At 44.4% G+C, this 27,981-nt stretch overlaps 1 protein-coding gene across 1 annotated transcript; it reads right to left on the bottom strand.

Moving 5' to 3' along the window:
• Nucleotides 1–26,068, bottom strand: SRPRB (SRP receptor subunit beta). The gene is made up of 7 exons (XM_069727921.1): nt 25,897–26,068; nt 18,903–18,997; nt 17,115–17,192; nt 15,824–15,906; nt 14,921–15,057; nt 7,214–7,268; nt 1–1,052 (listed from the first exon to the last, which is right to left on the bottom strand). The coding sequence occupies exons 1-7, from the start codon at nt 26,036–26,038 to the stop codon at nt 836–838; spliced, it is 807 nt and encodes a 268-aa protein (XP_069584022.1). The 5' UTR covers nt 26,039–26,068; the 3' UTR covers nt 1–835.
• Between the last annotated feature and the right edge of the window lie 1,913 nt (nt 26,069–27,981).

The following is a 27,981-nucleotide window of genomic DNA, read 5'->3' as shown; positions in this document are numbered from 1 at the left end:
TTGGAGGCACAACTACGTTTTATTGAACATAAATATGTGCTGGTAAAAAAATATTCTATTCATACAGGTTATCAATAGACATGTGCGCACCTTGTAATTGCGAAGGCAGCAGAAATTCTGTAACCATCAGTTATTCATAAAAATCCATGATAGCTTTTTCGCATTATCAGGCGTGCTTTCAAGGGGTTGTCCACTTGTTCGATATTGATGATCTTTCTTTGGGAAAAGTCATCAATATCATATTGATGGGGGTCCCAAAACCTGACCGATCACCCGCTACATCGTTGGTTGATGTTACAGTGTAGTTAGTGACACAGCACAGATCCAAGCACCGTGTCGAGTCAATTCCCGAGTACAGCAGCACGGCGACTCTACACAGTGACCGCAGCTCTAGAAATCCCTTTAAGAGCCTCTGCTGATATTTCTAGATAAATAGTTGGCAGAAGGAAAAAAAAATACTTTGGCCTCGAATACTGTCGGAAAAAGCTCTGAAAAGTTGCAAAATTTTGGCCCAACTCGAGGTAGCGGTAAAATTTTGCAACTTTTAGCTCATTTTTGCTCAGTGGGCCGAGCTGGGGCAACACCCACTTGTCACATTTTACTCTAATCCTCGACTGAAGTGAGATTAGTGGCAAGAAACACACATGCCACTTGTCAGATGCTACCGATTCATTAAGAGGCGTCAATCACCTCCTGAATCGGCAGTGTCTGACTTCACCCCTCACCAGGACCCGCGTGAACAGCGCCGATCTTCATGAAGCAAGGTCTATTTTTTCACAGCAACGCGGAAACATGACATATAATGGAGTTCTGCGAGTCTAGAAGCCATTTTTCCTCAGGCCAGCTTTGCCAGCCATCCTTCCACGTTGCCTAGATTTGCGTCCCCTTCCTCTTCCTTGCCGTCTCTCGCGCTGCACTCCAGGAATTCAATCTTCAGAGGAAGTTGGGAGAACTCAAAGTCTTTCCCTTTCTTCCCTAGCTGTGTGGTTGCTGGTGAATTGGTGCCTTCCAGGGTGCTGGGAGCTGCCGACTGGGTGACACGCAGGGTATTCCTATTATAAAGGAGAAGAACACCACAGGTTATTACCTGGCACACAACCTCCCATCCATTCCTCCGGTATCTCTACTGCTTGGTCCAGGTGCAGGGTCTGCACCAGATCTGAAGCCGCTATGGGAAGTTTACCTTCCACCCACATAGAAGACTAACGTACTAGTGTAAAGTCTGAGAAAGCTGGGTAACGAGGCAGTGATGGCATCACCATTCTTTTCCAAAAACAGATCAAGGAAACCACTGGCCAAAGCAACAGAATCCTTCTAAGTCATTCTGTCAAACTGTAAAGAGATTTAACGACTTAAAGGCAATCCATCATTAGGTTTTTGACACCAGCATCACGTGGGGCAGAGACCCCGACTCAAGTGACATATCACTTACTGGGCCGCTTGCTGCATCTCTCTGAATGCTGAGCTCTGTATAACCCTCATAACTGATCACCAGCTTTCTGTCTGCACTGTCCATAGGCAGAAAGGTGCCAATCGGTGGTGGTGGGGTTATACAGCGTTCAGGAATATGGAGGACTTCCTGGCAGGTTTATTAGTCCTACAGTGATAAAATCACTGTTTTATAAGAAAAACATTAAACTACAAGACATCGCTGGAATCAGGGTCTTTGTCTGTACATTGTGTTGCTCAGATTAGGTGGCAAAAACTTAGTGACAGATTCCCTTTAAAGGGAACCTGCCCCCCCCAGGCGTTTTTAACTAAAAGAGCCACCTTGTGCAGCACTAATGCTGCATTCTGCCAAGGTGGCTTTTAGTTCGGGTCCCTGCAAACGCTGAAATAATCGCTTTTATAATATGCCCCTCATACCTGAAGTTTGTCAGGGAGGGGGCATGTCTTTTCCCCCCTAACACAAACGCCTCCCAGCCGTCACACAGGGTGTCCTTGCGCCGCCTCAATTTCCTTTCTCAACGTCCCCGGCGTCTGCGCTGTAAGTTCGGCGGGCAGCGCAAACTGTGCATGCCCGGAAAAAAAATTTACAGCACAGGCACTGGGGACGTTCAGGAAGGAAATGGAGGCGGCGCAAGGACACCCTGAGTGACGGCTGGGAGGCGTTTGTGTCAGGGGTGAGAAGACATGCCCCCGCCCTGACAAACTTCAGGTATGAGGGGCATATTATAAAAGCGATTATTTCAGCATTTGCAGGGACCCGAACTAAAAGAGCCACCTTGTCAGAATGCAGCATTAGTGCTGTACAAGGTGGCTCTTTTAGTTAAACGCCTTGGGGGGGGGGGGTGACAGGTTCCCTCTAAAAAGGGTTCGGACAAACCCTAGGTTAAACTCATCATGAATGGTCTTCCTGCTGTAATCCATGTAGAAACTTGACAGTATCTATTCCATTTCCTGCAGCAACACCACAAGGGAAATAAAGCTTTACATGGTGATCGTTTCATTCAAAGGGCTGCTTAATGCAGGACCAGTCCTCCAACACAAGAGATGCTCTAACGCCATGTCCAAACTGTGCGGGAAGAGAAAGCGTACGCTAGGAACTAGTCACATCGGAATTCAATGGGGCCCAGTTCACACACAGATCCACTGGCACAGTGTGATTACAATCCATCCTTTCATACCGATACTTCTGGACCGCACATGGACTATAAACGTCCGGGCAGTCCACACTTTACCCTGTACTGAAATTCTAAAACATCAATGCAGTCTAAGCAGTTTACAGAAGATCATGCAGGTATGGGGAGCCGACTATTAGACACAGCCAGACTCCCCACAGAAAACAAACGTGATTACTACCATGCTTCCCATCTCTCTATACACAGTGCTGAACCTGTGTGTATGTATGTAATAATAAAGATTGATCTATATCTGATATTTTTATCTTTGTGGGTTCATTTTACATCTTTTTTTCTATGAATTACAGTGCTGAACCTGTGTGTGCACATTAAGAAGCGCTGTCAGGACGTCCTCCTCAACACCCTGCAGTCATACGATTGCTGAGTGTAAAAACAGAGCAGAAGCTGTCGTGTCCCAATATGCAGTCTGGAGGCTGAAATTCCCCTGTAACTAGGACAAATATACCAGCCCCAGTTACAGGGGAAATCAGCAATCAAAAGAATGTTTTAACCCCTTTACCCCCAAGGGTGGTTTGCATGTTAATGACCAGGCCAATTTTTACAATTCTGACCACTGTCCCTTTATGAGGTTATAACTCCGAAACGCTTCAACGGATCCTGGTGATTCTGACATTGTTTTCTCGTGACATATTGTACTTCATGATAGTGGTAAAATTTCTTTGATAGTACCTGCGTTTATTTGTGAAAAAAACGGAAATTTGGCGAAAATTTTGAAAATTTCGCAATTTTCAAACTTTGAATTTTTATGCAATTAAATCACAGAGATATGTCACACAAAATACTTAATAAGTAACATTTCCCACATGTCTCCTTTACATCAGCATAATTTTGGAACCAATTTTTTTTTTTGTTAGGGAGTTATAAGGGTTAAAAGTTGACCAGCAATTTCTCATTTTTACAACACCATTTTTTTTTAGGGACCACGTCTCATTTGAAGTCATTTTGAGGGGTCTATATGATAGAAAATGCCCAAGTGTGACACCATTCTAAAAACTGCACCCCTCAAGGTGCTCAAAACCACATTCAAGAAGTTTATTAACCCTTCAGGTGTTTAATAGGAATTTTTGGAATGTTTAAATAAAAATGAACATTTAACTTTTTTACACAAAAAATTTACTTCAGCTCCAATTTGTTTTATTTTACCAAGGGTAACAGGAGAAATTGGACCCAAAAAGTTGTTGTCCAATTTGTCCTGAGTACGCCGATACCCCATATGTGGCAGTAAACCACTGTTTGGGCGCATGGGAGAGCTCGGAAGGGAAGGAGCGCTATTTGACTTTTCAATGCAAAATTGACAGGAATTGAGATGGGACGCCATGTTGCGTTTGGAGAGCCACTGATGTGCCTAAACATTGAAACCCCCCACAAGTGACACCATTTTGGAAAGTAGACCCCCTAAGGAACTTATCTGGATGTGTGGTGAGCACTTTGACCCACCAAGTGCTTCACAGAAGTTTATAATGCAGAGCCATAAAAATAAAACAAAATTTTTTTCCCACAAAAATTATTTTTTAGCCCCCAGTTTTGTATTTTCCCTAGGGTAACAGGAGAAATTGGACCCCAAAAGTTGTTGTCCAATTTGTCCTGAGTACGCTGATACCCCATATGTGGGGGGGAACCACCGTTTGGGCGCATGGGAGGGCTCGGAAGGGAAGGAGCGCCATTTGGAATGCAGACTTAGATGGAATGGTCTGCAGGCGTCACATTGCGTTTGCAGAGCCCCTAATGTACCTAAACAGTAGAAACCCCCCACAAGTGACCCCATTTTGGAAAGTAGACCCCCTAAGGAACTCATCTTGATGTGTTGTGAGAGCTTTGAACCCCCAAGTATTTCACTACAGTTTATAACGCAGAGCCATGCAAATAAAAAATATTTTTTTTTCCACAAAAATTATATTTTAGCCCCCAGTTTTGTATTTTTCCAAGGTTAGCAGGAGAAATTGGACCCTAAATGTTGTTGTCCAATTTGTCCTGAGTACGCTGATACCCGATATGTGGGGGGGAACCACCGTTTGGGCGCATGGGAGGGCTCGGAAGGGAAGGAGCATCATTTGGAATGCAGACTTAGATGGATTGGTCTGCAGGCGTCACATTGCGTTTGCAGAGCCCCTAATGTACCTAAACAGTAGAAACCCCCCACAAGTGACCCCATATTGGAAACTAGACCCCTCAATGAACTTATCTAGATGTGTTGTGAGAACTTTGAACCCCCAAGTGTTTCACTACAGTTTATAACGCAGAGCCGTGAAAATAAAAAATCTTTTTGTTTTCCCACAAAAATTATTTTTTAGCCCCCAGTTTTGTATTTTCCCAAGGGTAACAGGAGAAATTGGTCCACAAAAGTTGTTGTCCAATTTGTCCTGAGTACGCTGATACCCCATATGTTGGGGTAAACCCCTGTTTGGGCACACAGGAGAGCTCGGAAGGGAAGGAGCACTGTTTTACTTTTTCAACGCAGAATTGGCTGGAATTGAGATCGGACGCCATGTCGTGTTTGGAGAGCCCCTGATGTGCCGAAACAGTGGAAACCCCCCAATTATAACTGAAACCCTAATCTAAACACACCCCTAACCCTAATTCCAACGGTAACCCTAACCACACCTCTAACCCTGACACACCCCTAACCCTAATCCCAACCCTATTCCCAACAGTAAATGTAATCTAAACCCTAACCCTAACTTTAGCCCCAACCCTAACTGTAGCCCCAACCCTAACCCTAGCCCTAACCCTAGTCCTAACCCTAACCCTAGCCCTAACCCTAGCCCTAACCCTAGCCCTAACCCTAGCCCTAACCCTAGCCCTAACCCTAGCCCTAACCCTAACCCTAGCCCTAACCCTAGCCCTAACCCTAACCCTAGCCCTAACCCTAGCCCTAACCCTAGCCCTAACCCTAGCCCTAACCCTAGCCCTAACCCTAGCCCTAACCCTAGCCCTAATGGGAAAATGGAAATAAATACATTTTTTTTTATTTTTCCCTAACTAAGGGGGTGATGAAGGGGGGTTTGATTTACTTTTATAGCGAGTTTTTTAGCGGATTTTTATGATTGGCAGCCGTCACACACTGCAATACCACATTTTGAGAGCTATAATTTTTCCATATTTTGGTCCACAGAGTCATGTGAGGTCTTGTTTTTTGCGGGACGAGTTGACGTTTTTATTGAAAACATTTTTGGGCACGTGACATTTTTTTATCGCTTTTTATTCCGATTTTTGTGAGGAAGAATGACCAAAAGCCAGCTATTCATGAATTTCTATTGGGGGAGGCGTTTATACCGTTCCGCGTTTGGTAAAATTGATAAATCAGTTTTATTCTTCGGGTCAGTACGATTACAGCGATACCTCATTTATATCATTTTTTTATGGTTTGGTGCTTTTATACGATAAAAACTATTTTACAGAAAAAATAATTATTTTTGCATCGCTTTATTCTCAGGACTATAACTTTTTTATTTTTTTGCTGATGATGCTGTATGGCGGCTCTTTTTTTGCGGGACAATATGACGCTTTCAGCGGTACCATGGTTATTTATATCTGTCCTTTTGATCGCGTGTTATTCCACTTTTTGTTCGGCGGTATGATAATAAAGCGTTGTTTTTTGCCTCGTTTTTTTTTTTTTTTTTCTTACGGTGTTTACTGAAGGGGTTAACTAGTGGGACAGTTTTATAGGTCGGGTCGTTACGGACGCGGCGATACTAAATATGTGTACTTTTATTGGTTTTTTTTTTTTATTTAGATGAAGAAATGTATTTATGGGAATAATATATATATTTTTTTTTCATTATTTTGGAATATTTTTTTTTATTTTTTTTACACATTTGGAAAATTTTTTTTTTACTTTTTTACTTTGTCCCAGGGGGGGACATCACAGATCAGTGATCTGACAGTTTGCACAGCACTCTGTCAGATCACTGATCTGACATGCAGCGCTGCAGCCTTCACAGTGCCTGCTCTAAGCAGGCTCTGTGAAGCCACCTCCCTCCCTGCAGGACCCGGATCCGCGGCCATCTTGGATCCGGGGCTCGAGCAGGGAGGGAGGTGAGGAGACCCTCGCAGCAACGCGATCACATCGCGTTGCTGCGGGGGGCTCAGGGAAGCCCGCAGGGAGCCCCCTCCCTGCGCGGTGCTTCCCTGCACCGCCGGCACATCGCGATCATCTTTGATCGCGGTGTGCCAGGGGTTAATGTGCCGGGGGCGGTCCGTGACCGCTCCTGGCACATAGTGCCGGATGTCAGCTGCGATAAGCAGCTGACACCCGGCCGCGATCGGCCGCGCTCCCCCCGTGAGCGCGGCCGATCGGCTATGACGTACTATCCCGTCCAGGGTCAGATAAGCCCAGGGCACCTCGACGGGATAGTACGTCTAAGGTCACAGAGGGGTTAATATGATAAAATGCCTCTCAGAGGTCTTTTAAGACCGTCAGGGGGGGAACGTACATACTCAACACTTCTGGGTAAATCCATCCTTACTGTATAATTAGCCCTAACAATGTTTCACTGAAGCCCAGAAGCCTTTGTACTAGCACACCACGTATCTGCGAGCCCACCCTTACAATTACTCATGGATGCACTTACAATTCCCGTTCCAGCTGCTGCTGTATAAGTTTAGCCGACTTGGCCATGGATATATCTGTTAAGAGGAAAAACATTGTTAAAACCGATCTATAAAAAGTTCTGTAACCCACTTTTGTCCTAAAGAAATAGCTAAAAAGGACGCAGACAATCATATCGCCTACAGCCAACTGTTCAGTGGGAAAAAAGTTTATTCCCTTAATGATTGGTCAGATTTGAAAAATGTGCCAAAAAAGTGACTCCGTGCCCTTGAATATGATATCTGAAAAGCTTCAACATGTCCATGGGATTTTGAGATTGCTTTTTATTCCTGATACTTTATATTAATAGTGAACTTGTTGCAGAGTCCTTGAGCTGGCAAACTAACAGAAACCCCCACTAGCCACCATATTTTTGAAACGAGACCCCTACAAAAATTCATCTACGTGTTTGGAGAACAATTTGAACCCACATGTACAGGTGCTGCTCACAAAATTATAATGTCATCAAAAAGTTAATTTCAGTTCTTCAATACAAAGAGTGAAACTCATTGTATAGAGTCATTACACACAGAGTGATCTATTTCTAGTGTTTATTTCTGTTAATGTTGAGATTATGGCTTATAGCCAATGAAAACCCAAAAGTCATTATCTTAGTAAATTAGAATAATTAACAAAAAACACCTGCAAAAGCTTTTTAAGCATTTAAAAAAAAGTCCCGCAGTCTGTGTCAGTAGCTCCACAATCATGGGGAAGTCTGTTGACTTGACAGATGTCCAGAAGGCAGCCATTGACACTCCACAAGGAGGGGAAGCCACAAAAGGTCATTGCTAAAGAAGCTGGCTGTTCACAGAGTGCTGTAGCCAAGCATATTAATGGAAAGTTGAGTGGAAGGAAAGTGTTGGAGAAAATGGTGCACAAGCAACCGGGATAACCGCAGCCTTGAAAGGATTGTTAACAAAAAGGTCATTCCAAAGTTTTGGGGAGATTCACAAGGAGTGCACTGCTACTGGAGTCATTGCTACAAGAGAAAGACACTCATGAACAATAGGCCTCACCAGAAGCGTCTTACCTGGGCCAAGGAGAAAAAGAACTGGACTGTTGCTCAGTGGTCCAAGGTGTTGTTTTGAGATGAAGGTCCCAGAGTCTGGAGGAAGAGTGGAGAGGCCACAATCCAAGCTGCTTGAGGTCTAGTGTGAAGTTTCCACAATCAGTGATGGTTTGGGGAGCCATGTCATCTGCTGGTGTAGGTCCACTGTGTTTTATCAAGACCAAAGTCAGCACAGCCGTCTACCAGGGAACTGGAGAGCACTCCATGCTTCCCTCTGCTGACAAGCTTTTTGGAGATGAAATTTCATTCTCCAGCAGGACTTGGCACCTGTCCACACTGCCAAAAGTACCAATACCTGGTTTAACAACAGCAGTATCACTGTGCTTGATTGGCCAGGGAACTCACCTGACCTTAACTCCATAGAGAATCTATGGGATATTGACAAGAGGAACATGAGAGACACCAGACCCAACTGTGCAGATGAGCTGAAGTCTGCTATCAAAGCAACCTGGGCTTCCATAACACCTCAGCAGTGCCACAGGCTGATCCTCCTCCATGCCACATTGATGCAGTTATTGATGCAAAGGGAGCCCAAACCAGTATTGAGTGCAGTTACTGAACATACATTTCTGTTGGCCACCATTTTGGATTTTAAAATCATTTTTCAAGCTGGTGTTCTAAAGTATTCTAATTTACTGAGATAACGACTTTTGGATTTTCATTGGCTGTAAGCCATAATCATCAACAAAAACAGAAATAAACACTTGAAATAGATAACTGTGTGTAATGACTATATAATATATGAGTTTCAGTTTTTGTTTTGAAGAACTGAAATAAATTAACTTTTTGATGATATTCTAATTTAGTGAGAAGCACTTGTTTATATTGTGGTTAAAAGGGACCAGAAGTACAGTTACGTCCATATATATTTGGACAGAGACAACATTTTTCTAATTTTGGTTATAGACATTACCACAATGAATTTTAAATAAAACAATTCAGATGCAGTTGAAGTTCAGACTTTCAGCTTTCATTTGAGAGTATCCACATTAAAATTGGATGAAGTGTTTAGGAGTTTCAGCTCCTTAACATGTGCCACCCTGTTTATAAAGGGACCAAAAGTAATTGGACAATTGACTGCAGGGCTATTTCATGGACATTTGTGGGCAATCCCTTCGTTATTTCATTCTCAATTAAGCAGATAAAAGGCCTGGAGTTGATTTGAGGTGTGGTGCTTGAATTTGGAAGGTTTTGCTGTGAAGTAAACATGCGGTCAAAGGAGCTCTCCATGCAGGTGAAACAAGCCATCCTTAAGCTGTGAAAACAGAAAAAACACATCCGAGAAATTGCTACAATATTAGGAGAGGCAAAATCTACAGTTTGGTACATCCTGAGAAAGAAAGAAAGCACTGGTGAACTCATCAATGCAAAAAGTCCTGACCTGGGCGCCCACGGAAGACAACAGTGGTGGATGATCACAGAATAATCTCCATGGTGAAGAGAAACCCCTTCACAACAGCCAACCAAGTGAACAACACTCGAGGAGGTCGGCATATCAATATCCAAATCTACCTAAAGAGAAGACTGCATGAAAGTAAATACAGAGGGGTTCACTGCACGGTGCAAGCTACTCATAAGCATCAAGAATAAAAGGGCTAGACTGGACTTTGCTAAAAAAACATCTAAAAAAGCCAGCACAGTTCTGGAAGAACATTCTTTGGACAGATGAAACCAAGATCAACCTCTGCCAGAATGATGGAAAGAGAAAAGTATGGCGAAGGCGTGGTACAGCTCATGATCCAAAGCATACCACATCATCTGTAAAACACGGCGGAGGCAGTGTGATGGCTTGGGCATGCATGGCTGCCAGTGGCACTGGGTCACTAGTGTTTATTGATGATGTGACACAGGACAGAAGCAGCCGAATGAATTCTGAGGTATTCAGAGCCATACTATGTAACATAGTAACATAGTTAGTAAGGCCGAAAAAAGACATTTGTCCATCCAGTTCAGCCTATATTCCATCATAATAAATACCCAGATCTACGTCCTTCTACAGAACCTAATAATTGTATGATACAATATTGTTCTGCTCCAGGAAGACATCCAGGCCTCTCTTGAACCCCTCGACTGAGTTCGCCATCACCACCTCCTCAGGCAAGCAATTCCAGATTCTCACTGCCCTAACAGTAAAGAATCCTCTTCTATGTTGGTGGAAAAACCTTCTCTCCTCCAGACGCAAAGAATGCCCCCTTGTGCCCGTCACCTTCCTTGGTATAAACAGATCCTCAGCGAGATATTTGTATTGTCCCCTTATATACTTATACATGGTTATTAGATCGCCCCTCAGTCGTCTTTTTTCTAGACTAAATAATCCTAATTTTGCTAATCTATCTGGGTATTGTAGTTCTCCCATCCCCTTTATTAATTTTGTTGCCCTCCTTTGTACTCTCTCTAGTTCCATTATATCCTTCCTGAGCACCGGTGCCCAAAACTGGACACAGTACTCCATGTGCGGTCTAACTAGGGATTTGTACAGAGGCAGTATAATGCTCTCATCATGTGTATCCAGACCTCTTTTAATGCACCCCATGATCCTGTTTGCCTTGGCAGCTGCTGCCTGGCACTGGCTGCTCCAGGTAAGTTTATCATTAACTAGGATCCCCAAGTCCTTCTCCCTGTCAGATTTACCCAGTGGTTTCCCGTTCAGTGTGTAATGGTGATATTGATTCCCTCTTCCCATGTGTATAACCTTACATTTATCATTGTTAAACCTCATCTGCCACCTTTCAGCCCAAGTTTCCAACTTATCCAGATCCATCTGTAGCAGAATACTATCTTCTCTTGTATTAACTGCTTTACATAGTTTTGTATCATCTGCAAATATCGATATTTTACTGTGTAAACCTTCTACCAGATCATTAATGAATATGTTGAAGAGAACAGGTCCCAATACTGACCCCTGCGGTACCCCACTGGTCACAGCGACCCAGTTAGAGACTATACCATTTATAACCACCCTCTGCTTTCTATCACTAAGCCAGTTACTAACCCATTTACACACATGTTCCCCCAGACCAAGCATTCTCATTTTGTGTACCAACCTCTTGTGCGGCACGGTATCAAACGCTTTGGAAAAATCGAGATATACCACGTCCAATGACTCACCGTGGTCCAGCCTATAGCTTACCTCTTCATAAAAACTGATTAGATTGGTTTGACAGGAGCGATTTCTCATAAACCCATGCTGATATGGAGTTAAACAGTTATTCTCATTGAGATAATCCAGAATAACATCCCTCAGAAACCCTTCAAATATTTTACCAACAATAGAGGTTAGACTTACTGGCCTATAATTTCCAGGTTCACTTTTAGAGCCCTTTTTGAATATTGGCACCACATTTGCTATGCGCCAGTCCTGCGGAACAGACCCTGTCGCTATAGAGTCACTAAAAATAAGAAATAATGGTTTATCTATTACATTACTTAGTTCTCTTAGTACTCGTGGGTGTATGCCATCCGGACCCGGAGATTTATCTATTTTAATCTTATTTAGCCGGTTTCGCACCTCTTCTTGGGTTAGATTGGTGACCCTTAATATAGGGTTTTCATTGTTTCTTGGGATTTCACCTAGCATTTCATTTTCCACCGTGAATACCGTGGAGAAGAAGGTGTTTAATATGTTAGCTTTTTCCTCGTCATCTACAACCATTCTTTCCTCACTATTTTTTAAGGGGCCTACATTTTCAGTTTTTATTCTTTTACTATTGATATAGTTGAAGAACAGTTTGGGATTAGTTTTACTCTCCTTAGCAATGTGCTTCTCTGTTTCCTTTTTGGCAGCTTTAATTAGTTTTTTAGATAAAGTATTTTTCTCCCTATAGTTTTTTAGAGCTTCAATGGTGCCATCCTGCTTTAGTAGTGCAAATGCTTTCTTTTTACTGTTAATTGCCCGTCTTACTTCTTTGTTTAGCCACATTGGGTTTTTCCTATTTCTAGTCCTTTTATTCCCACAAGGTATAAACCGCTTACACTGCCTATTTAGGATGTTCTTAAACATTTCCCATTTATTATCTGTATTCTTATTTCTGAGGATATTGTCCCAGTCTACCAGATTAAGGGCATCTCTAAGCTGGTCAAACTTTGCCTTCCTAAAGTTCAATATTTTTGTGACTCCCTGACAAGTCCCCCTAGTGAAAGACAGGTGAAACTGCACAATATTGTGGTCGCTATTTCCTAAATGCCCGACCACCTGCAGATTTGTTATTCTGTCAGGTCTATTAGATAGTATTAGGTCTAAAAGTGCTGCTCCTCTGGTTGGATTCTGCACCAATTGTGAAAGATAATTTTTCTTGGTTATTAGCAGAAACCTGTTGCCTTTATGGGTTTCACAGGTTTCTGTTTCCCAGTTAATATCCGGGTAGTTAAAGTCCCCCATAACCAGGACCTCATTATGGGTTGCAGCTTCATCTATCTGCTTTAGAAGTAGACTTTCCATGCTTTCTGTTATATTTGGGGGTTTGTAACAGACCCCAATGAGAATTTTGTTACCATTTTTCCCTCCATGAATTTCAACCCATATGGACTCGACATCCTCATTCCCTTCGCTAATATCCTCCCTTAAAGTGGACTTTAGACAAGACTTTACATAGAGACAAACCCCTCCTCCTCTCCGATTTTTACGATCCTTTCTAAACAGACTGTAACCCTGTAAGTTGACTGCCCAGTCATAGCTTTCATCTAACCATGTCTCGGTTATTCCCACTATGTCAAAGTTACCTGTAGATATTTCTGCTTCTAGTTCTTCCATCTTGTTTGTCAGGCTTCTGGCGTTTGCGAGCATGCAGTTTAGAGGATTTTGTTTTGTTCCAATCTCCTCACTGTGGATTGTTTTAGAAATGTTCTTACCTCCCTTCAGAGTATGTTTTCCTGGGTCGTCTTTGTTCGAGTCTAATGTTTTTCTTCCCGTCCCCTCTTCTTCTAGTTTAACGCCCTCCTGATGAGTGTAGCGAGTCTTCTGGCGAATGTGTGTTTCCCAGGTTTGTTGAGGTGTAGTCCGTCTCTGGCGAGGAGTCCATCATACCAGTAATTCACACCGTGGTCCAGGAATCCGAATCCTTGTTGTCTGCACCATCGTCTTAGCCAGTTGTTTGCATCAAGGATCCTGTTCCATCTCCTGGTGCCATGCCCGTCTACTGGAAGGATAGAAGAAAAAACTACCTGTGCATCCAGTTCCTTTACTTTCTTCCCCAACTCTTCAAAGTCCTTGCTCAGATCCAGCCAAATGCAGCCAAACTGATTGGTCGTCGTTTCATACTACAGATGGACAATGACCCAAAACATAAAGCCAAAGCAACCCAGGAGTTTATTAAAGCAAAGAAGTGGAATATTCTTGAATGGCCAAGTCAGTCACCTGATCTCAACCCAATTGAGCATGCATTTCACTTGTTAAAGACTAAACTTCAGACAGAAAGGCCCACAAACAAACAGCAACTGAAAACCACCGCAGTGAAGGCCTGGCAGAGCATCAAAAAGGAGGAAACACAGCGTCTGGTGATGTCCATGAGTTCAAGACTTCAGGTAGTCATTGCCAACAAAGGGTTTTCAACTAAGTACTAGAAATGAACATTTTATTTAAAATTATTTAATCTGTCCAATTACTTTTGGTCTTTTTAAAAACAGGTTGGCACATGTTAAGGAGCTGAAACTCTTAAACCCTTCATCCAATTTTAATGTGGATACCCTCAAATGAAAGCTGAAAGTCTGAACTTCAACTGCATCTGAATTGTTTTGTTTAAAATTCATTGTGGTAATGTCTATAACCAAAATTTAAAAAAATGTTGTCTCTGTCCAAACATATTGACGTAACTGTAGATTAAAGTGCGAGATTTTGTGTTCTGAGACCAAATGTAGAGTTGTGGGAGATTCATAAAGTCCAGACCTTGCTCTTCCTGGAGACTCAGGTTCTTTAGAGGTTAGTTTAATAGTTGTTTTTTTAAATCACTCCTATTTAGAAAAAAAGATGTAGGCAAGAAATAGCTAATTTTTGGAACAAAAATGACAGTCATAGGTACACTTTAAAAGTTGAACATCTCTCCTCTAGAAACGCATTATGCCTGCAGGTGTAAAGGTGATTCTGCATACAAATAATGTACCGTATTCTGCGGACTATAAGACCCGGCAACACCCCCAAGTTTGTTTTATAGTCTGAATTTAGCTTACTGGATGTGGGGGTAGGGGGACGGCGGTGGAGAGGGGTTATCTCGGAGGTGTGAGGCTGCGGGCCTTGAGCTTCAAGAAAAGGTTAGGAGACATTGAGCCAAAATCCCAATCTGCGCATGCGCCGACTCTGGTGGCCATTTTCCTTAAGCACTGCTGGGACCCTGCTCCTGCCTCACCACTGACATTTTCTTGAAGCTCAGGTCCCACTCACTGTTTCGTTAAGCGATGACCACTCCGTGCACCGCCCTGATGACTGAAGGAGAGTGAATGCAGGGAGAATATAAAACGTCATTTTCTCCCTGTAGCCGCATCTCCAATAAGCCAGTCAGGTATGATTTAAATGCTATAAACCTGCAAAATAACCCTATGTCTGCAGGAAAACAGCGTCTAGTGGCAATAGGTTCACTTAAAGTGTGAATAAAGATTAAGCCTTTCTGGACATTTTAGAAAACAACTCACCTTGCTTGTTGCAGGCAACCAGAATTGGGGGATTGTTTCGCAACAACGTAGCATCTGTCAAAATTTGGTAGAAAAATTCTGCCACCTCTTTTACTTCACGCTGGAATGATGAACTGTCCACTACAAAAATCATGGCCCTGCAGGATTACAGAAGAGATTATCAAATTATTGCGGCCGCATAAGATATTTTTATTAAATTTTTTTTGTTTTTTTTTCTCCTTTCAAAAAATATTTGGGATTCTACTTTAAACACAAAACACAGATAGTACTTTCCTTCCCCCGGTCCAGCGCCTGCTCCGGTGTTTTCTGTCACTGCAGTGGTGACATCACGACTACAGCAACCATCACTGCTGCAGACAATCACTAACTTAGCAGTTGTGCCAAGGACAAGTGAAAAAAACCCAAAACCCTTATAGACTTATTTCCATCTTCATGGATGGGCATTATTGGATTGTTCTTCTAAATACAAGCACTTTTGCAATATAATGCTTAGCTGCTCTTGAGTTATTAACCCTTTTCTTTTGTCTACAGATTAATGCCTTGAAGACCGACCACCGCTGCTATATAGTGGCTATAAGCTCTTATTTATGGAGCTTGGTCTTAACGGTAGCTGGGGGGGGGGGTCACTGGAGCGTGCCATTGCCTCCTAATCCTGGCCATCTTCAGTTCGGCGCTTAGAAGCTAGACATCAGTGGTCGTTTCCTAGGCAACGAGTTGTAAACAAGAAAGGTTATAATACCTGAAGAAAGGCTGCAAAGTGCTTGTATTTACAAACTATCCGACAATATCCATCTACGAAGATGGGATAAACCCTTTAAATAATAGGCAACAGTCAATATGATTTCTATAACTAAAATTAAGTTTATTTGAATGACAGATTTGATGGAAGGTCTTAGACATTACCTGACGGACGTCTTATACTGGTCCAGGAACTGGAGTCTTAAGCTTTCATGACCGGGAACATCAACTAAGGTGAAACTAGAGCTCTGTGGATGCAGGAACAAGAATAAGGAGAAAAGAGATTGGCGATATGGACAGAAATCCCTAAAATCCAGTAGTCTGACCCTTTCTGGAAATCTGGCAATGGTTTAGTGCACAGAATTGTAATATAATGTGAGATTACCCTGAAGCAAGAGCCTGACGAGGGACATTAATATCTCCAAATCAAAGTATTAACAGAAGATTTTGTAATAATTGGGTTGTTGAACATCAACTATTAGGAGTCAGTTTCAAATTTTGGCCTTGAGGTGGAACTTGCTGCACTGCATCACGTTCCGTCTGCCGATCGCATGGGGCACTAATTCTAGTACAGTCCCTGCTCAAGGAATATATAGACTATGAGAAGCACCCCAAGTTTAGACAGCAGAAAATGCGGAAAACAATTAAAACTTCCCTGGTGCTGAAAAGTGGAGGGTCATTTATTAATAATTTTAATGCACTAGGGTAAAATAGGGAGGTAACAGATCTATTGTCAGGATTTCCCTGCAGTATTATACGCACACAGCTTTGCTACATACTGTACACACACACAATTTGCAGTTCCTTCCAGGCATGTGATAACTCCAAGACCTGAAGAGTCCTGGAGCTTGTCGGGTGGCTGGTCCTTCAGACGTACAGTCTCCGTTAAAGGTCCGGGAGCTTCCTCTCCTGCTCTGCATCGATCATATAGGTCATTGTGGGGCAGGAGAGCAGCTCTCGGTCATCGGGAAGTATGCGGTGTCAGCGCTCTCTGTCACAGGAAGCTGCCTTTGGACTATATGATGTGCACACTTTTTAGCAAGAGTTTTTCTTGCTAAAAAGTGCATCTTATAATCTGAAAAATTCAGTAATTTGTGAAGCAGCATTCTGAGGGCAAAGGACCAGCATGCCATCTCAATTCTCCTGTAACCAGATGAGTCTATTTACGATTAGCAGACCGGACGTCACACCATTGTAGCAAGTGCTGCAATTTTCACGTGACTGAGAAAAACACCAGATGGAGAGTGAACAGCCCCTTTAATAATTTATATTAGACCTTCTTCCTGACAGTTAAGTCATAGAAACGTTTTGGTTCCGAAGTCACAAAAATTTGTGACGAACAAAACTAGAAAGCAATAGTGATTTTGTGACAAATTCATGAATCACGTGCGCCATTTTGAAGAATTGGGGTGGGGGGGGGGAAGGGCATGTACCCTGTAATCCCAAGCTCTCTCACCTTCTCATTCTTCCCTCTGTAGATTGAGGAATTGGGAGAAATGGAAGTTTGGGTTTGCCGGAATTTTCCATTTAGAAACTGAAAAAAAAAAAAAAAAAAAAAAAAAATCTTAGTAATGAGCCTAAATTTCTTGGATCATCAACGTTCGCACAGAGATCCTGTAGGTTTCCTAGATGCGCTCATACCCTGCATATGCATCATAGTAACGTTAAATGTGAAACAAACCAAAGTGCATAATAAGATTCTGCCTCATTCCTGCTCCATCGATCTCCAGCACTTCTTGTTTATCAGTCCCACGGGACGACAGCCAAGTGCCACCACATCACAGTGTTATCGTGGATGGGATGCCATAGTGATCTGGCACAGTGAGGATTGGCACAGGGTCCATACAGCGGGCATCACAATTACCTTGTTTTATACACTGCCAGCAAGGCTCTAGACTGACTTGTGAATGCACCTTATAAAATCAGGTAAAAGCATCTTGTGCCGTCTTGTTCTGGGTTTATTCTGCACAATCGTGGCCGTAAAATGACTGCCGACCAGCTACATGCAAGTTCAATAGTCAGTCCTTCACCGTGGATCTGCTGAATAGAGGCGATGGATATTGCAGGACACTTCCATGCTTTAGTTTGTAATTTGATCATGCACAAGCTAAAATGCCCTGGTTTAAAGGGAAGCTGTCACCAGGTTTTTCCCCATATGAGGTAAGGCCAGTACATGTAATCCCCGGTATACAGCATTATAATACGCTGTATACATGCCCCTAATCCACCCTGCAAGACAATAAAGACATTTTCCTATTCTCTCCTACGGGGCGGTCGCTGGTAGGGTCCAGTGCCTCCTCTCTTCTTGCAACGTGTGGATGATGCGTACTACGTCATGAACAGTGCCCAGCATCGCGCTCCTGCACAGGCGTACTTCTCTCTCAGTGCGCATGCGCAAGCGCTCCTTGGCTTCTTCCTACACGAGCGAACTGCAGCACTTTATTCAGGTCAGAGAGAGAAGTACGCCTGTGCAGGAGTGCGATGCTGGATACTGAGTAACGTACGAGCCGCCAGATAAACATCAGCGACCCTCATCTGACCAGACCACCCCATAGGCAAGTATAATAAAAGGTCTCGCTGGTTGGATTGGGGGCAGATATACTGTGTATTAGAATGCTGCAGACCAGAGATGAATGGTACTGGCCTTACCTCATATGGGAAAAGTCTGGTGACAGGGTCCTTTTAAAAGGGATTGTTGAGTAATAAGTTATCAGCAATCCCCTGGATAGACAACTTGCAGTTTGGTCGGTATATGTATATATTTTTTTATCCCCATTACAAAATGGCAAATGAGGTCAGATGCCCGACCGCCACTCCATTCATTCTCTATGGGGCTGCAGGAAAAAGTGAAGTCCGCGCTCAGCAGTCCCATAGGGAGTGAAAGGAGTGCAGGTCACACAAGCAGATGCCTTATACATTCTAATGGGGATAAGAGTTCCCCCATTCTGCAGATCAGCGTGACTTCCAGCGGTCGGACCACCACCGACCAACAAGTCATCACCTACTCCTTGGATATTTTGTAGGGCGTTTGTTGGTCTATTTACACAGACGTAACAGTAAGAGATGAAAATTCTTACAAAAAGCTTGTATGGAAATTATTGGATTGTCTAAATGGGAGCGTAGAAACTACAACTACTGAACATCTATACACGTGTTCATCATCAGGGCTACTATGTGAGCTCACAATGGTAAAACCTGATCTACATTAGCTACAGACAAAAGATGCCAATGCTGCACAGCATACCCTGCAGAAGAGGAGGCTTTTTCCGGAGTCACACAAGCCCACAAGTAGCACGGCTCTGCGGCTGCTCTGACGTCCCCGCAGCAATCTCCAGATCACTAAAGAAGAGGAACCAGAAGTTAGAACATCGGTATCAGAGCTTGAACATTCACCCCATGCCTTCAGGAACAATAAACACTAAACATAATGAAGTTGTAGGAGACATCTGTAGGGTCCATGGTACAGCTTGTAAAACCAACAACTATTGCTGATTTTCCAGCAACTGGTACAGTGGCTTTCAAAAATATACACTTTTAGGCTTTTTACCCATTTTGCTACATTGCAACTTCTGTTTCAATATTTTTGTAATCTGATTTGTGTGTGATGCTTTATCACCGTATCTAAATTGGCAACGTGACAAAAATATAGGAATACATTAAATTTATTGGGATTAAATTACTGAAAATTGGCATGTGCATATGTATTCACCCTGCTTGCTATGAAGCTCCTAAGCATTTCTGGTGCAAGCAATTCCCTTCATAAGTCCCATGCTTAGTGACAGATCATCCCCCTGTGTGCAATCTGAGTGTCACATGTCTGTCAGTATATATACCGTGCTCTACCTTTCCTGAAAGACCACAGAGGCTCCAACACCATTAACCAAACACCATGAAGACCAAGGAGATCTCCAAACAAGTCTGGGACCAAGTTGGTGAGAAGCACAAGTCAGGGTTGGGTTATAAAAAAAAATGTCCCAATCTCTGATGATCACCATCAAATCCATTATCATCAAATGGAAAGAGCATGGTACCACAACAAACCTGCCAAGACGCGGCCGCCCACCAAAACTCTCAGCCCGGGAAAGGAGGGTATTAATCAGAGGCAGCACAGAGACCAAAGGCAACCCTGAAGGAGCTGCAGAGATCCCAAGCAGAGACTGGAGCATCTGTCCATACGACCACAATAAGCCGTACACTCCATACAGGTGGCCTTTACAAAACAGTGGGCAGAAAAAAGCCTTTACTTACACAAAAGACATATGGGAGACTCCTCAAGTGTATTCAGGAACATGCTGCCACCACCGTCCCCACAGTGAAACATGGTGGCAGAATCAAGCTCTGAGGGTGTTTTTTTCAGCAGGGTCAGGAAAAATGGTCTGAGTCAAGGGGGAAGATGAGTGGTGCAAAATACAGGGATATTCTTTAGCGAAACCTTTCAGTCTGTCAGTGATTTGAGACTGGGATAGAAGTTCACCTTCCAACAAGACAATGACCCAAAGCATACTGCTAAAGCAACACTCGAGTGGTTTAACCCCTTCATGACCCAGCCTATTTTGACCTTAAAGACCTTGCCGTTTTTTGCAATTCTGACCAGTGTCCCTTTATGAGGTAATAACTCAGGAACGCTTCAACGGATCCTAGCGGTTCTGAGATTGTTTTTTCGTGACATATTGGGCTTCATGTTAGTGGTAAATTTAGGTCAATAAATTCTGCGTTTATTTGTGATAAAAACGGAAATTTGGCGAAAATTTTGAAAATTTCGCAATTTTCACATTTTGAATTTTTATTCTGTTAAACCAGAGAGTTATGTGACACAAAATAGTTAATAAATAACATTTCCCACATGTATACTTTACATCAGCACAATTTTGGAAACAAAATTTTTTTTTGCTAGGAAGTTATAAGGGTTAAAATTTGACCAGCGATTTCTCATTTTTACAACGAAATTTACAAAACCATTTTTTTTAGGGACCACCTCACATTTGAAGTCAGTTTACGGGGTCTATATGGCTGAAAATACCCAAAAGTGACACCATTCTAAAAACTGCACCCCTCAAGGTGCACAAAACCCCATTCAAGAAGTTTATTAACCCTTCAGGTGCTTCACAGCAGCAGAAGCAACATGGAAGGAAAAAATGAACATTTAACTTTTTAGTCACAAAAATTATCTTTTAGCAACAATTTCTTTGATTTCACAATGGTAAAAGGAGAAACTGAACCATGAAAGTTGTTGTCCAATTTGTCCTGAGTACGCTGATACCTCATATGTGGGGGTAAACCACTGTTTGGGCGCACGGCAGGGCTTGGAAGGGAAGGAGCGCCATTTGACTTTTTGAATGAAAAATTGGCTCCACTCTTTAGCGGACACCATGTCACGTTTGGAGAGCCCCTGTGTGCCTAAACATTGGAGCTCCCGCACAAGTGACCCCATTTTGGACACTAGACCCCCCAAGGAACTTATCTAGATGCATATTGAGCACTTTAAACCCCCAGCTGCTTCACAGAAGTTTATAAGGCAGAGCCAAGAAAATAAAAAATAACTTTTCTTTCCTCAAAAATGATTTTTTAGCCTGGAATTTCCTATTTTGCCAAGGGTATTAGGAGAAATTGGACCCCAAATGTTATTGTCCAGTTTGTCCTGAGTACGCTGATACCCCATATGTGGAGGTAAACCACTGTTTGGGCGCACGGCAGGGCTCGGAAGGGAAGTCACGCCATTTGGCTTTTTAAATGGAAAATTAGCTCCAATCATTAGCGGACACCATGTCACGTTTGGAGAGCCCTTGTGTGCCTAAACATTGGAGATCCCCCACAAATGACCCCATTTTGGAAACTAGACCCCCTAAGGAACTAATCTAGATGTGTGGTGAGGACTTTGAACCCCCAAGTGCTTCACAGAAGTTTATAACGCAGAGCCATGAAAATAAAATAAACATTTTTCTCAAAAATGATCTTTTAGCCAGCAATTTTTTATTTTCCCAAGGGTAGCAAGAGAAATTTGACCCCAAAAGTTGTTGTCCCGTTTCTCCTGAGTACGGTGATACCCCATATGTGGGGGTAAACTACTGTTTGGGCACATGCCGGGGCTCGGAAGTGAAGTAGTGACGTTTTGAAATGCAGACTTTGATGGAATGCTCTGCGGGCGTCACGTTGCGTTTGCAGAGCCCTTGATGTGGCTAAACAGTAGAAACCCCACACAAGTGACCCCATTTTGGAAACTAGACCCCGAAAGGAACTTATCTAGATGTGTGGTGAGCACTTTGAACCCCCAAGTGCTTCACAGAAGTTTATAACGCAGAGCCGTGAAAATAATAAATATGTTTTCTTTCCTCAAAAATGATGTTTTAGCAAGCATTTTTTTATTTTCACAAGGGTAACAGGAGAAATTGGACCCCAGTAATTGTTGCTCAGTTTGTCCTGAGTATGCTGGTACCCCATATGTGGGGGTAAACCACTGTTTGGGCACACGTCGGGGCTCGGAAGTGAGGGAGCACCATTTGACTTTTTGAATACAAGATTGTCTGGAATCAATGGTGGCGCCATGTTGCGTTTGGAGACCCCTGATGTGCCTAAACAGTGGAAACCCCTCAATTCTACCTCCAACACTAACCCCAACACACCCCTAACCCTAATCCCAACTGTAGCCATAACCCTAATCACAACCCTAACCGCAACACACCCCTAACCACAACCCTAACCCCCCCAACACCCCTAACCACAACCCTAATTCCAACCCAACCCTAACCCTAAGGCTATGTGCCCACATTGCGGATTCGTGTGAAATTTTTCAGCATCATTTTTGAAAAATCTGCGGGTAAAAGGCACTGCGTTTTACCTGCGGATTTACTGTGTTTTTTGTGCGGATTTCACCTGCGGATTCCTATTGAGGAACAGGTGTAAAACGCCGCGGAATCCGCACAAAGAATTGACATGCTGCGGAGAATACAACGCAGCGTTCCCGCGTGGTATTTTCCGCACCATGGGCACAGCGGATTTGGTTTTCCATAGGTATACTTGGTACTGTAAACCTGATGGAACACTGCTGCGGATCCGCAGCCAAATCCGCACCGTGTGCACATAGCCTAATTCTAAAGGTATGTGCACACGCTGCGGAAAACGCTGCGGATCCGCAGCAGCTTCCCATGAGTTTACAGTTCAATGTAAACCTATGGAAAACAAAAATCGCTGTACACATGCTGCAGAAAAACTGCACGGAAACGCAGCGGTTTACATTCCGCAGCATGTCGCTTCTTTCTGTGGATTCCGCAGCGGTTTTACAACTGCTACAATAGAAAATCGCAGTTGTAAAACCGCAGTGAAACGCGCAGAAAAACCGCGGTAAATCTGCCATAAATCCGCAGTGGTTTAGCACTGCGGATTTATCAAATCCGCAGCGGAAAAATCCGCAGAGGACCAGAATACGTGTGCACATTCCTAACCCTAACCCTAGCCCTAGCCCTAACCCTAACCCTAGCCCTTACCCCAATCTTAGTGGAAGAAAAAAAAAAATCTTTATTTTATTATTGTCCCTACCTATGGGGGTGACAAAGGTGACAAAGGGGGGGGGGGGTCATTCAGTATTTTTTTTATTTTGATCACTGTGATTTTTATCGCAGTGATCAAAATGCACTTGAAACGAATCTGCCGGCCGGCAGATTTGGCGGGCGCACTGCGCATGCGCCCGCCATTTTGGAAGATGGCGGCGCCCAGGAAAGAAGACCACGGACGGCTCGGTAAGTATGATGGGGTGGGGGGGGGGGGGGGGGGGGAGCACGGGGGGGTGGATCGGAGCATGGAGGGGTAAATCGGAGCACGGGGGGGGGGTGCATTGGAGCATCGGGGGGTGGATCGGACTGCAGGGGGGGTGGATCGGACTGCAGGGGGGGTGGATCGGAGTGCAGGGGGGTGGATCGGAGCGCAGGGGGGGTGGATCGGAGCACGGGGGTGAGCGGACAAGAGCACGGAGGGGAGCGGACAGGAGAACGGAGGGGAGCGGAGCAGCGTAAAGGACAGATCGGAGGGCTGGGGGGGCGATCGGTGGGGTGAGGTGGGGCATGGGCACATCAATGTTTCCAGCCATGGCCGATGATATTGCAGCATGGCTGGATTGTAATATTTCACCAGTTATAATAGGTGAAATATTACAAATCGCTCTGATTGGCTGTTGAAAGTGAAACTGCCAATCAGAGCGATCGTAGCCACGGGGGGGGGGGGGGGGGGGGTGTGAAGCCACCCCCCCTGGGCAAAACTACCACTCCCCCTGTCCCTGCAGATCGGGTGAAATGGGAGTTAACCCTTTCACCGGATCTGCAGGGACGCGATCATTCTGTGACACAGCATATGCGTCACAGGTCGGATTGGCACCGACTTTCATGACGCATACGCTGTGTCACAGGTCGGGAAGGGGTTAAGGGGAGTGGATAAATGTTTTAGAGTGGACTAGTCAGTACCCAGACCTTAATCCAATCGATAATCTGTGGTCAGACTTGAAGATTGCTGTTCTCCAGAGGAAACCATCTAACTTGAAGGAGCTTGAACAGTTTTGTCTTGCGGAATGGGCAAAAATCCTAGCGGCAAAACGTGGAAAGTTAATGGAGACTTACCCAAAGTGACTTACAGCTGTACTTGCTGCAAAAGGAGGCTCGATAAATATTTTATTTTGGGGTGGGGGGTGGGAATAGTTATGTACAAGTTTTCAGTTATTCTGTCCTATTTGTGGTTTTCTTCATAAAAATAACAAACTAAATGTTCACAGTTGTAGACATGTTCTTTACATGAACTGATCCAAACACTGGTCTTTGCATGTCAGATATTCTTACAATGCGCACTGACAGTGTGCTCCCATTCAGGCCATTTGTAATCAGAGCCAGGCGAGCGTGCACTGTCACTGTGCATATCACACAGAGCCAGCGAGAGCGTGCACTGTCACTGTGCATATCACACAGAGCCAGCGAGAGCGTGCACTGTCACTGTGCATATCACACAGAGCCAGCGAGAGCGTGCACTGTCACTGTGCATATCACACAGAGCCAGCGAGAGCGTGCACTGTCACTGTGCATATCACACAGAGCCAGCGAGAGCGTGCACTGTCACTGTGCATATCACACAGAGCCAGCGAGAGCGTACACTGTCACTGTGCATATCACACAGAGCCAGCGAGAGCGTGCACTGTCACTGTGCATATCACACAGAGGCAGGAGAGCGTGCACTGTCACTGTGCATATCACACAGAGCCAGGAGAGCGTGCACTGTCACTGTGCATATCACACAGAGTCAGGAGAGCGTGCACAGTCACTGTGCATATCACACAGAGCCAGGAGAGCGTGCACTGTCACTGTGCATATCACACAGTACAGAAGAATCTACTGAGCATCTGATGGCCCCTAAAATAGATATCACTGATGACGCTTTGTTCTGGCCGGGGGCTCCAGCAGAAACCGCAGCCTGTGCCCCCAACGATGCTTAATAATAATAGTTTTATTTATATAGTGCCAACATATTCCGCAGCGCTTTACAAATTATAGAGGGGACTTGTACAGACAATAGACATTACAGCATAACAGAAATACAGTTCAAAACAGATACCAGGAGGAGTGAGGGCCCTGCTCGCAAGCTTACAGACTATGAGGAAAAGGGGAGACACGAGAGGTGGATGGTAACAATTGTTTTAGTTATTCGGACCGGCCATAGTGTAAGGCTCAGGTGTTAAGCTGCATGAACCTGTTCACTGCCTAAGTATGTAGCATGTAGTATGTAATTTCAGTATCCCAGCATGCACGGTGATTCTTAAATGAAGCATCAAAGAGGAAGTAGAAAAAATAAAGCAGTTTGTGTAGTGAGGGGACAATAGAGACTTTAGTGAAAATACTGTATATTACACAAGATATTAGATTGTGGCATTAAATAGATTAGGATGTTTCAGACCACCCCTTTAAAGAAGAGATCTCCCCAATAGGTCCTGTTCTAAGACTTATTTTGCTCCCACTGATCCCTACTCCCTGGTGCAGCCTCCATGCATCAGCAAGAACTGGATGAACATCGGATCTGGAGTGCGAGGGATCAGAGGGCGAATGTTACTCCTCATTCTTAGATTTGTCAGTCACATTCAGGTATAACTGTATCACACAGGCCTATGGCACCTTGTACTTGGCCCTGCAGGATTGGTAGGTATTCCTGAGACTTGTGGTGCCACAGCTGGAGGGACACAATGTTATACTGCCTTTCATGCTAATACTCACCCAGGCTGAGCAGCACCACAACCAGCGCCGCCACCACAGACAGCACAGTGGGGTCCTGCCGGGCAAGTTCCTGGGTGATAAACTCCATGTCTGGCAGGAGCTGGCCGCTCACATTCTCTTCCACCGCCGCCATAGCTGTCATGCTTGCGCAGCCGCAGTGCGCTTACAGCGCATGCGCCCTGCACCCGGCAACGTGTCACTCGCTATCAACCACTGAGCCGCCCTAAGTGACTGACAGGAGCGGTGCTTGATGGGAGCTGGGGAACGTGACGTAAAAGAGGCGTGGTCACTGCAGTGCACTCAGCTGCAGAGAGAGGGTAGAGGCAGCCGTGCTCCGACGGCGGTGACCTGCAGCGCTGACTGCTGAGACTTGTAGTGCCCCTACAGCAATGGCGTCTCACGTAACACTGCCCATAGATACAAGTTCTACACTGCTATGGGTGACGGTCCACATGGCCACATTTAGAGGGATTTGGGGAGATTTTCTGAGGTTTTGCCCTTATAGCAATGTGCATAATGTATGACCTAGGGTGGGCTTGTAATGTGGTGGGCATAATGTATGACCTAGGGTGGGCTTGTAATGTGGTGGGCATAATGTATGACCTAGGGTGGGCTTGTAATGTGGTGGGCATAATGTATGACCTAGGGTGGGCTTGTAATGTGGTGGGCATAATGTATGACCTAGGGTGGGCTTGTAATGTGGTGGGCATAATGTATGACCTAGGGTGGGCTTGTAATGTGGTGGGCATAATGTATGACCTAGGGTGGGCTTGTAATGTGGTGGGCATAATGTATGACCTAGGGTGGGCTTGTAATGTGGTGGGCATAATGTATGACCTAGGGTGGGCTTGTAATGTGGTGGGCATAATGTATGACCTAGGGTGGGCTTGTAATGTGGTGGGCATAATGTATGACCTAGGGTGGGCTTGTAATGTGGTGGGCATAATGTATGAACTAGGGTGGGCTTGTAATGTGGTGGGCATAATGTATGACCTAGGGTGGGCTTGTAATGTGGTGGGCATAATGTATGACCTAGGGTGGGCTTGTAATGTGGTGGGCATAATGTATGACCTAGGGTGGGCTTGTAATGTGGTGGGCATAATGTATGACCTAGGGTGGGCTTGTAATGTGGTGGGCATAATGTATGACCTAGGGTGGGCTTGTAATGTGGTGGGCATAATGTATGAACTAGGGTGGGCTTGTAATGTGGTGGGCATAATGTATGAACTAGGGTGGGCTTGTAATGTGGTGGGCATAATGTATGAACTAGGGTGGGCTTGTAATGTGGTGGGCATAATGTATGACCTAGGGTGGGCTTGTAATGTGGTGGGCATAATGTATGACCTAGGGTGGGCTTGTAATGTGGTGGGCATAATGTATGACCTAGGGTGGGCTTGTAATGTGGTGGGCATAATGTATGAACTAGGGTGGGCTTGTAATGTGGTGGGCATAATGTATGAACTAGGGTGGGCTTGTAATGTGGTGGGCATAATGTATGACCTAGGGTGGGCTTGTAATGTGGTGGGCATAATGTATGACCTAGGGTGGGCTTGTAATGTGGTGGGCATAATGTATGACCTAGGGTGGGCTTGTAATGTGGTGGGCATAATGTATGACCTAGGGTGGGCTTGTAATGTGGTGGGCATAATGTATGACCTAGGGTGGGCTTGTAATGTGGTGGGCATAATGTATGACCTAGGGTGGGCTTGTAATGTGGTGGGCATAATGTATGAACTAGGGTGGGCTTGTAATGTGGTGGGCATAATGTATGAACTAGGGTGGGCTTGTAATGTGGTGGGCATAATGTATGAACTAGGGTGGGCTTGTAATGTGGTGGGCATAATGTATGACCTAGGGTGGGCTTGTAATGTGGTGGGCATAATGTATGACCTAGGGTGGGCTTGTAATGTGGTGGGCATAATGTATGACCTAGGGTGGGCTTGTAATGTGGTGGGCATAATGTATGAACTAGGGTGGGCTTGTAATGTGGTGGGCATAATGTATGAACTAGGGTGGGCTTGTAATGTGGTGGGCATAATGTATGAACTAGGGTGGGCTTGTAATGTGGTGGGCATAATGTATGAC

The sequence above is a fragment of the Ranitomeya imitator genome, chromosome 5, assembly GCF_032444005.1.
Source record: "Ranitomeya imitator isolate aRanImi1 chromosome 5, aRanImi1.pri, whole genome shotgun sequence".
Classification (NCBI taxonomy): Eukaryota; Metazoa; Chordata; class Amphibia; order Anura; family Dendrobatidae; genus Ranitomeya; species Ranitomeya imitator.
The sequence above is the reverse complement of the archived record's forward strand: the minus strand, read 5'-3'. Positions and strand labels throughout refer to the sequence as shown.

Excerpts from the sequence above, each read along its gene's own strand:
- SRPRB (XM_069727921.1), bottom strand. The coding sequence starts at position 26,038 with ATGACAGCTATGGCGGCGGTGGAAGAGAATGTGAGCGGCCAGCTCCTG. Across the intron at positions 15,907-17,114 it reads ACAGAGGGAAGAATGAGAAG|AGCTCTAGTTTCACCTTAGT; the intron begins GTGAGAGAGCTT and ends CTGCATCCACAG. Across the intron at positions 7,269-14,920 it reads GGTTGCCTGCAACAAGCAAG|ATATATCCATGGCCAAGTCG; the intron begins GTGAGTTGTTTT and ends TCCTCTTAACAG.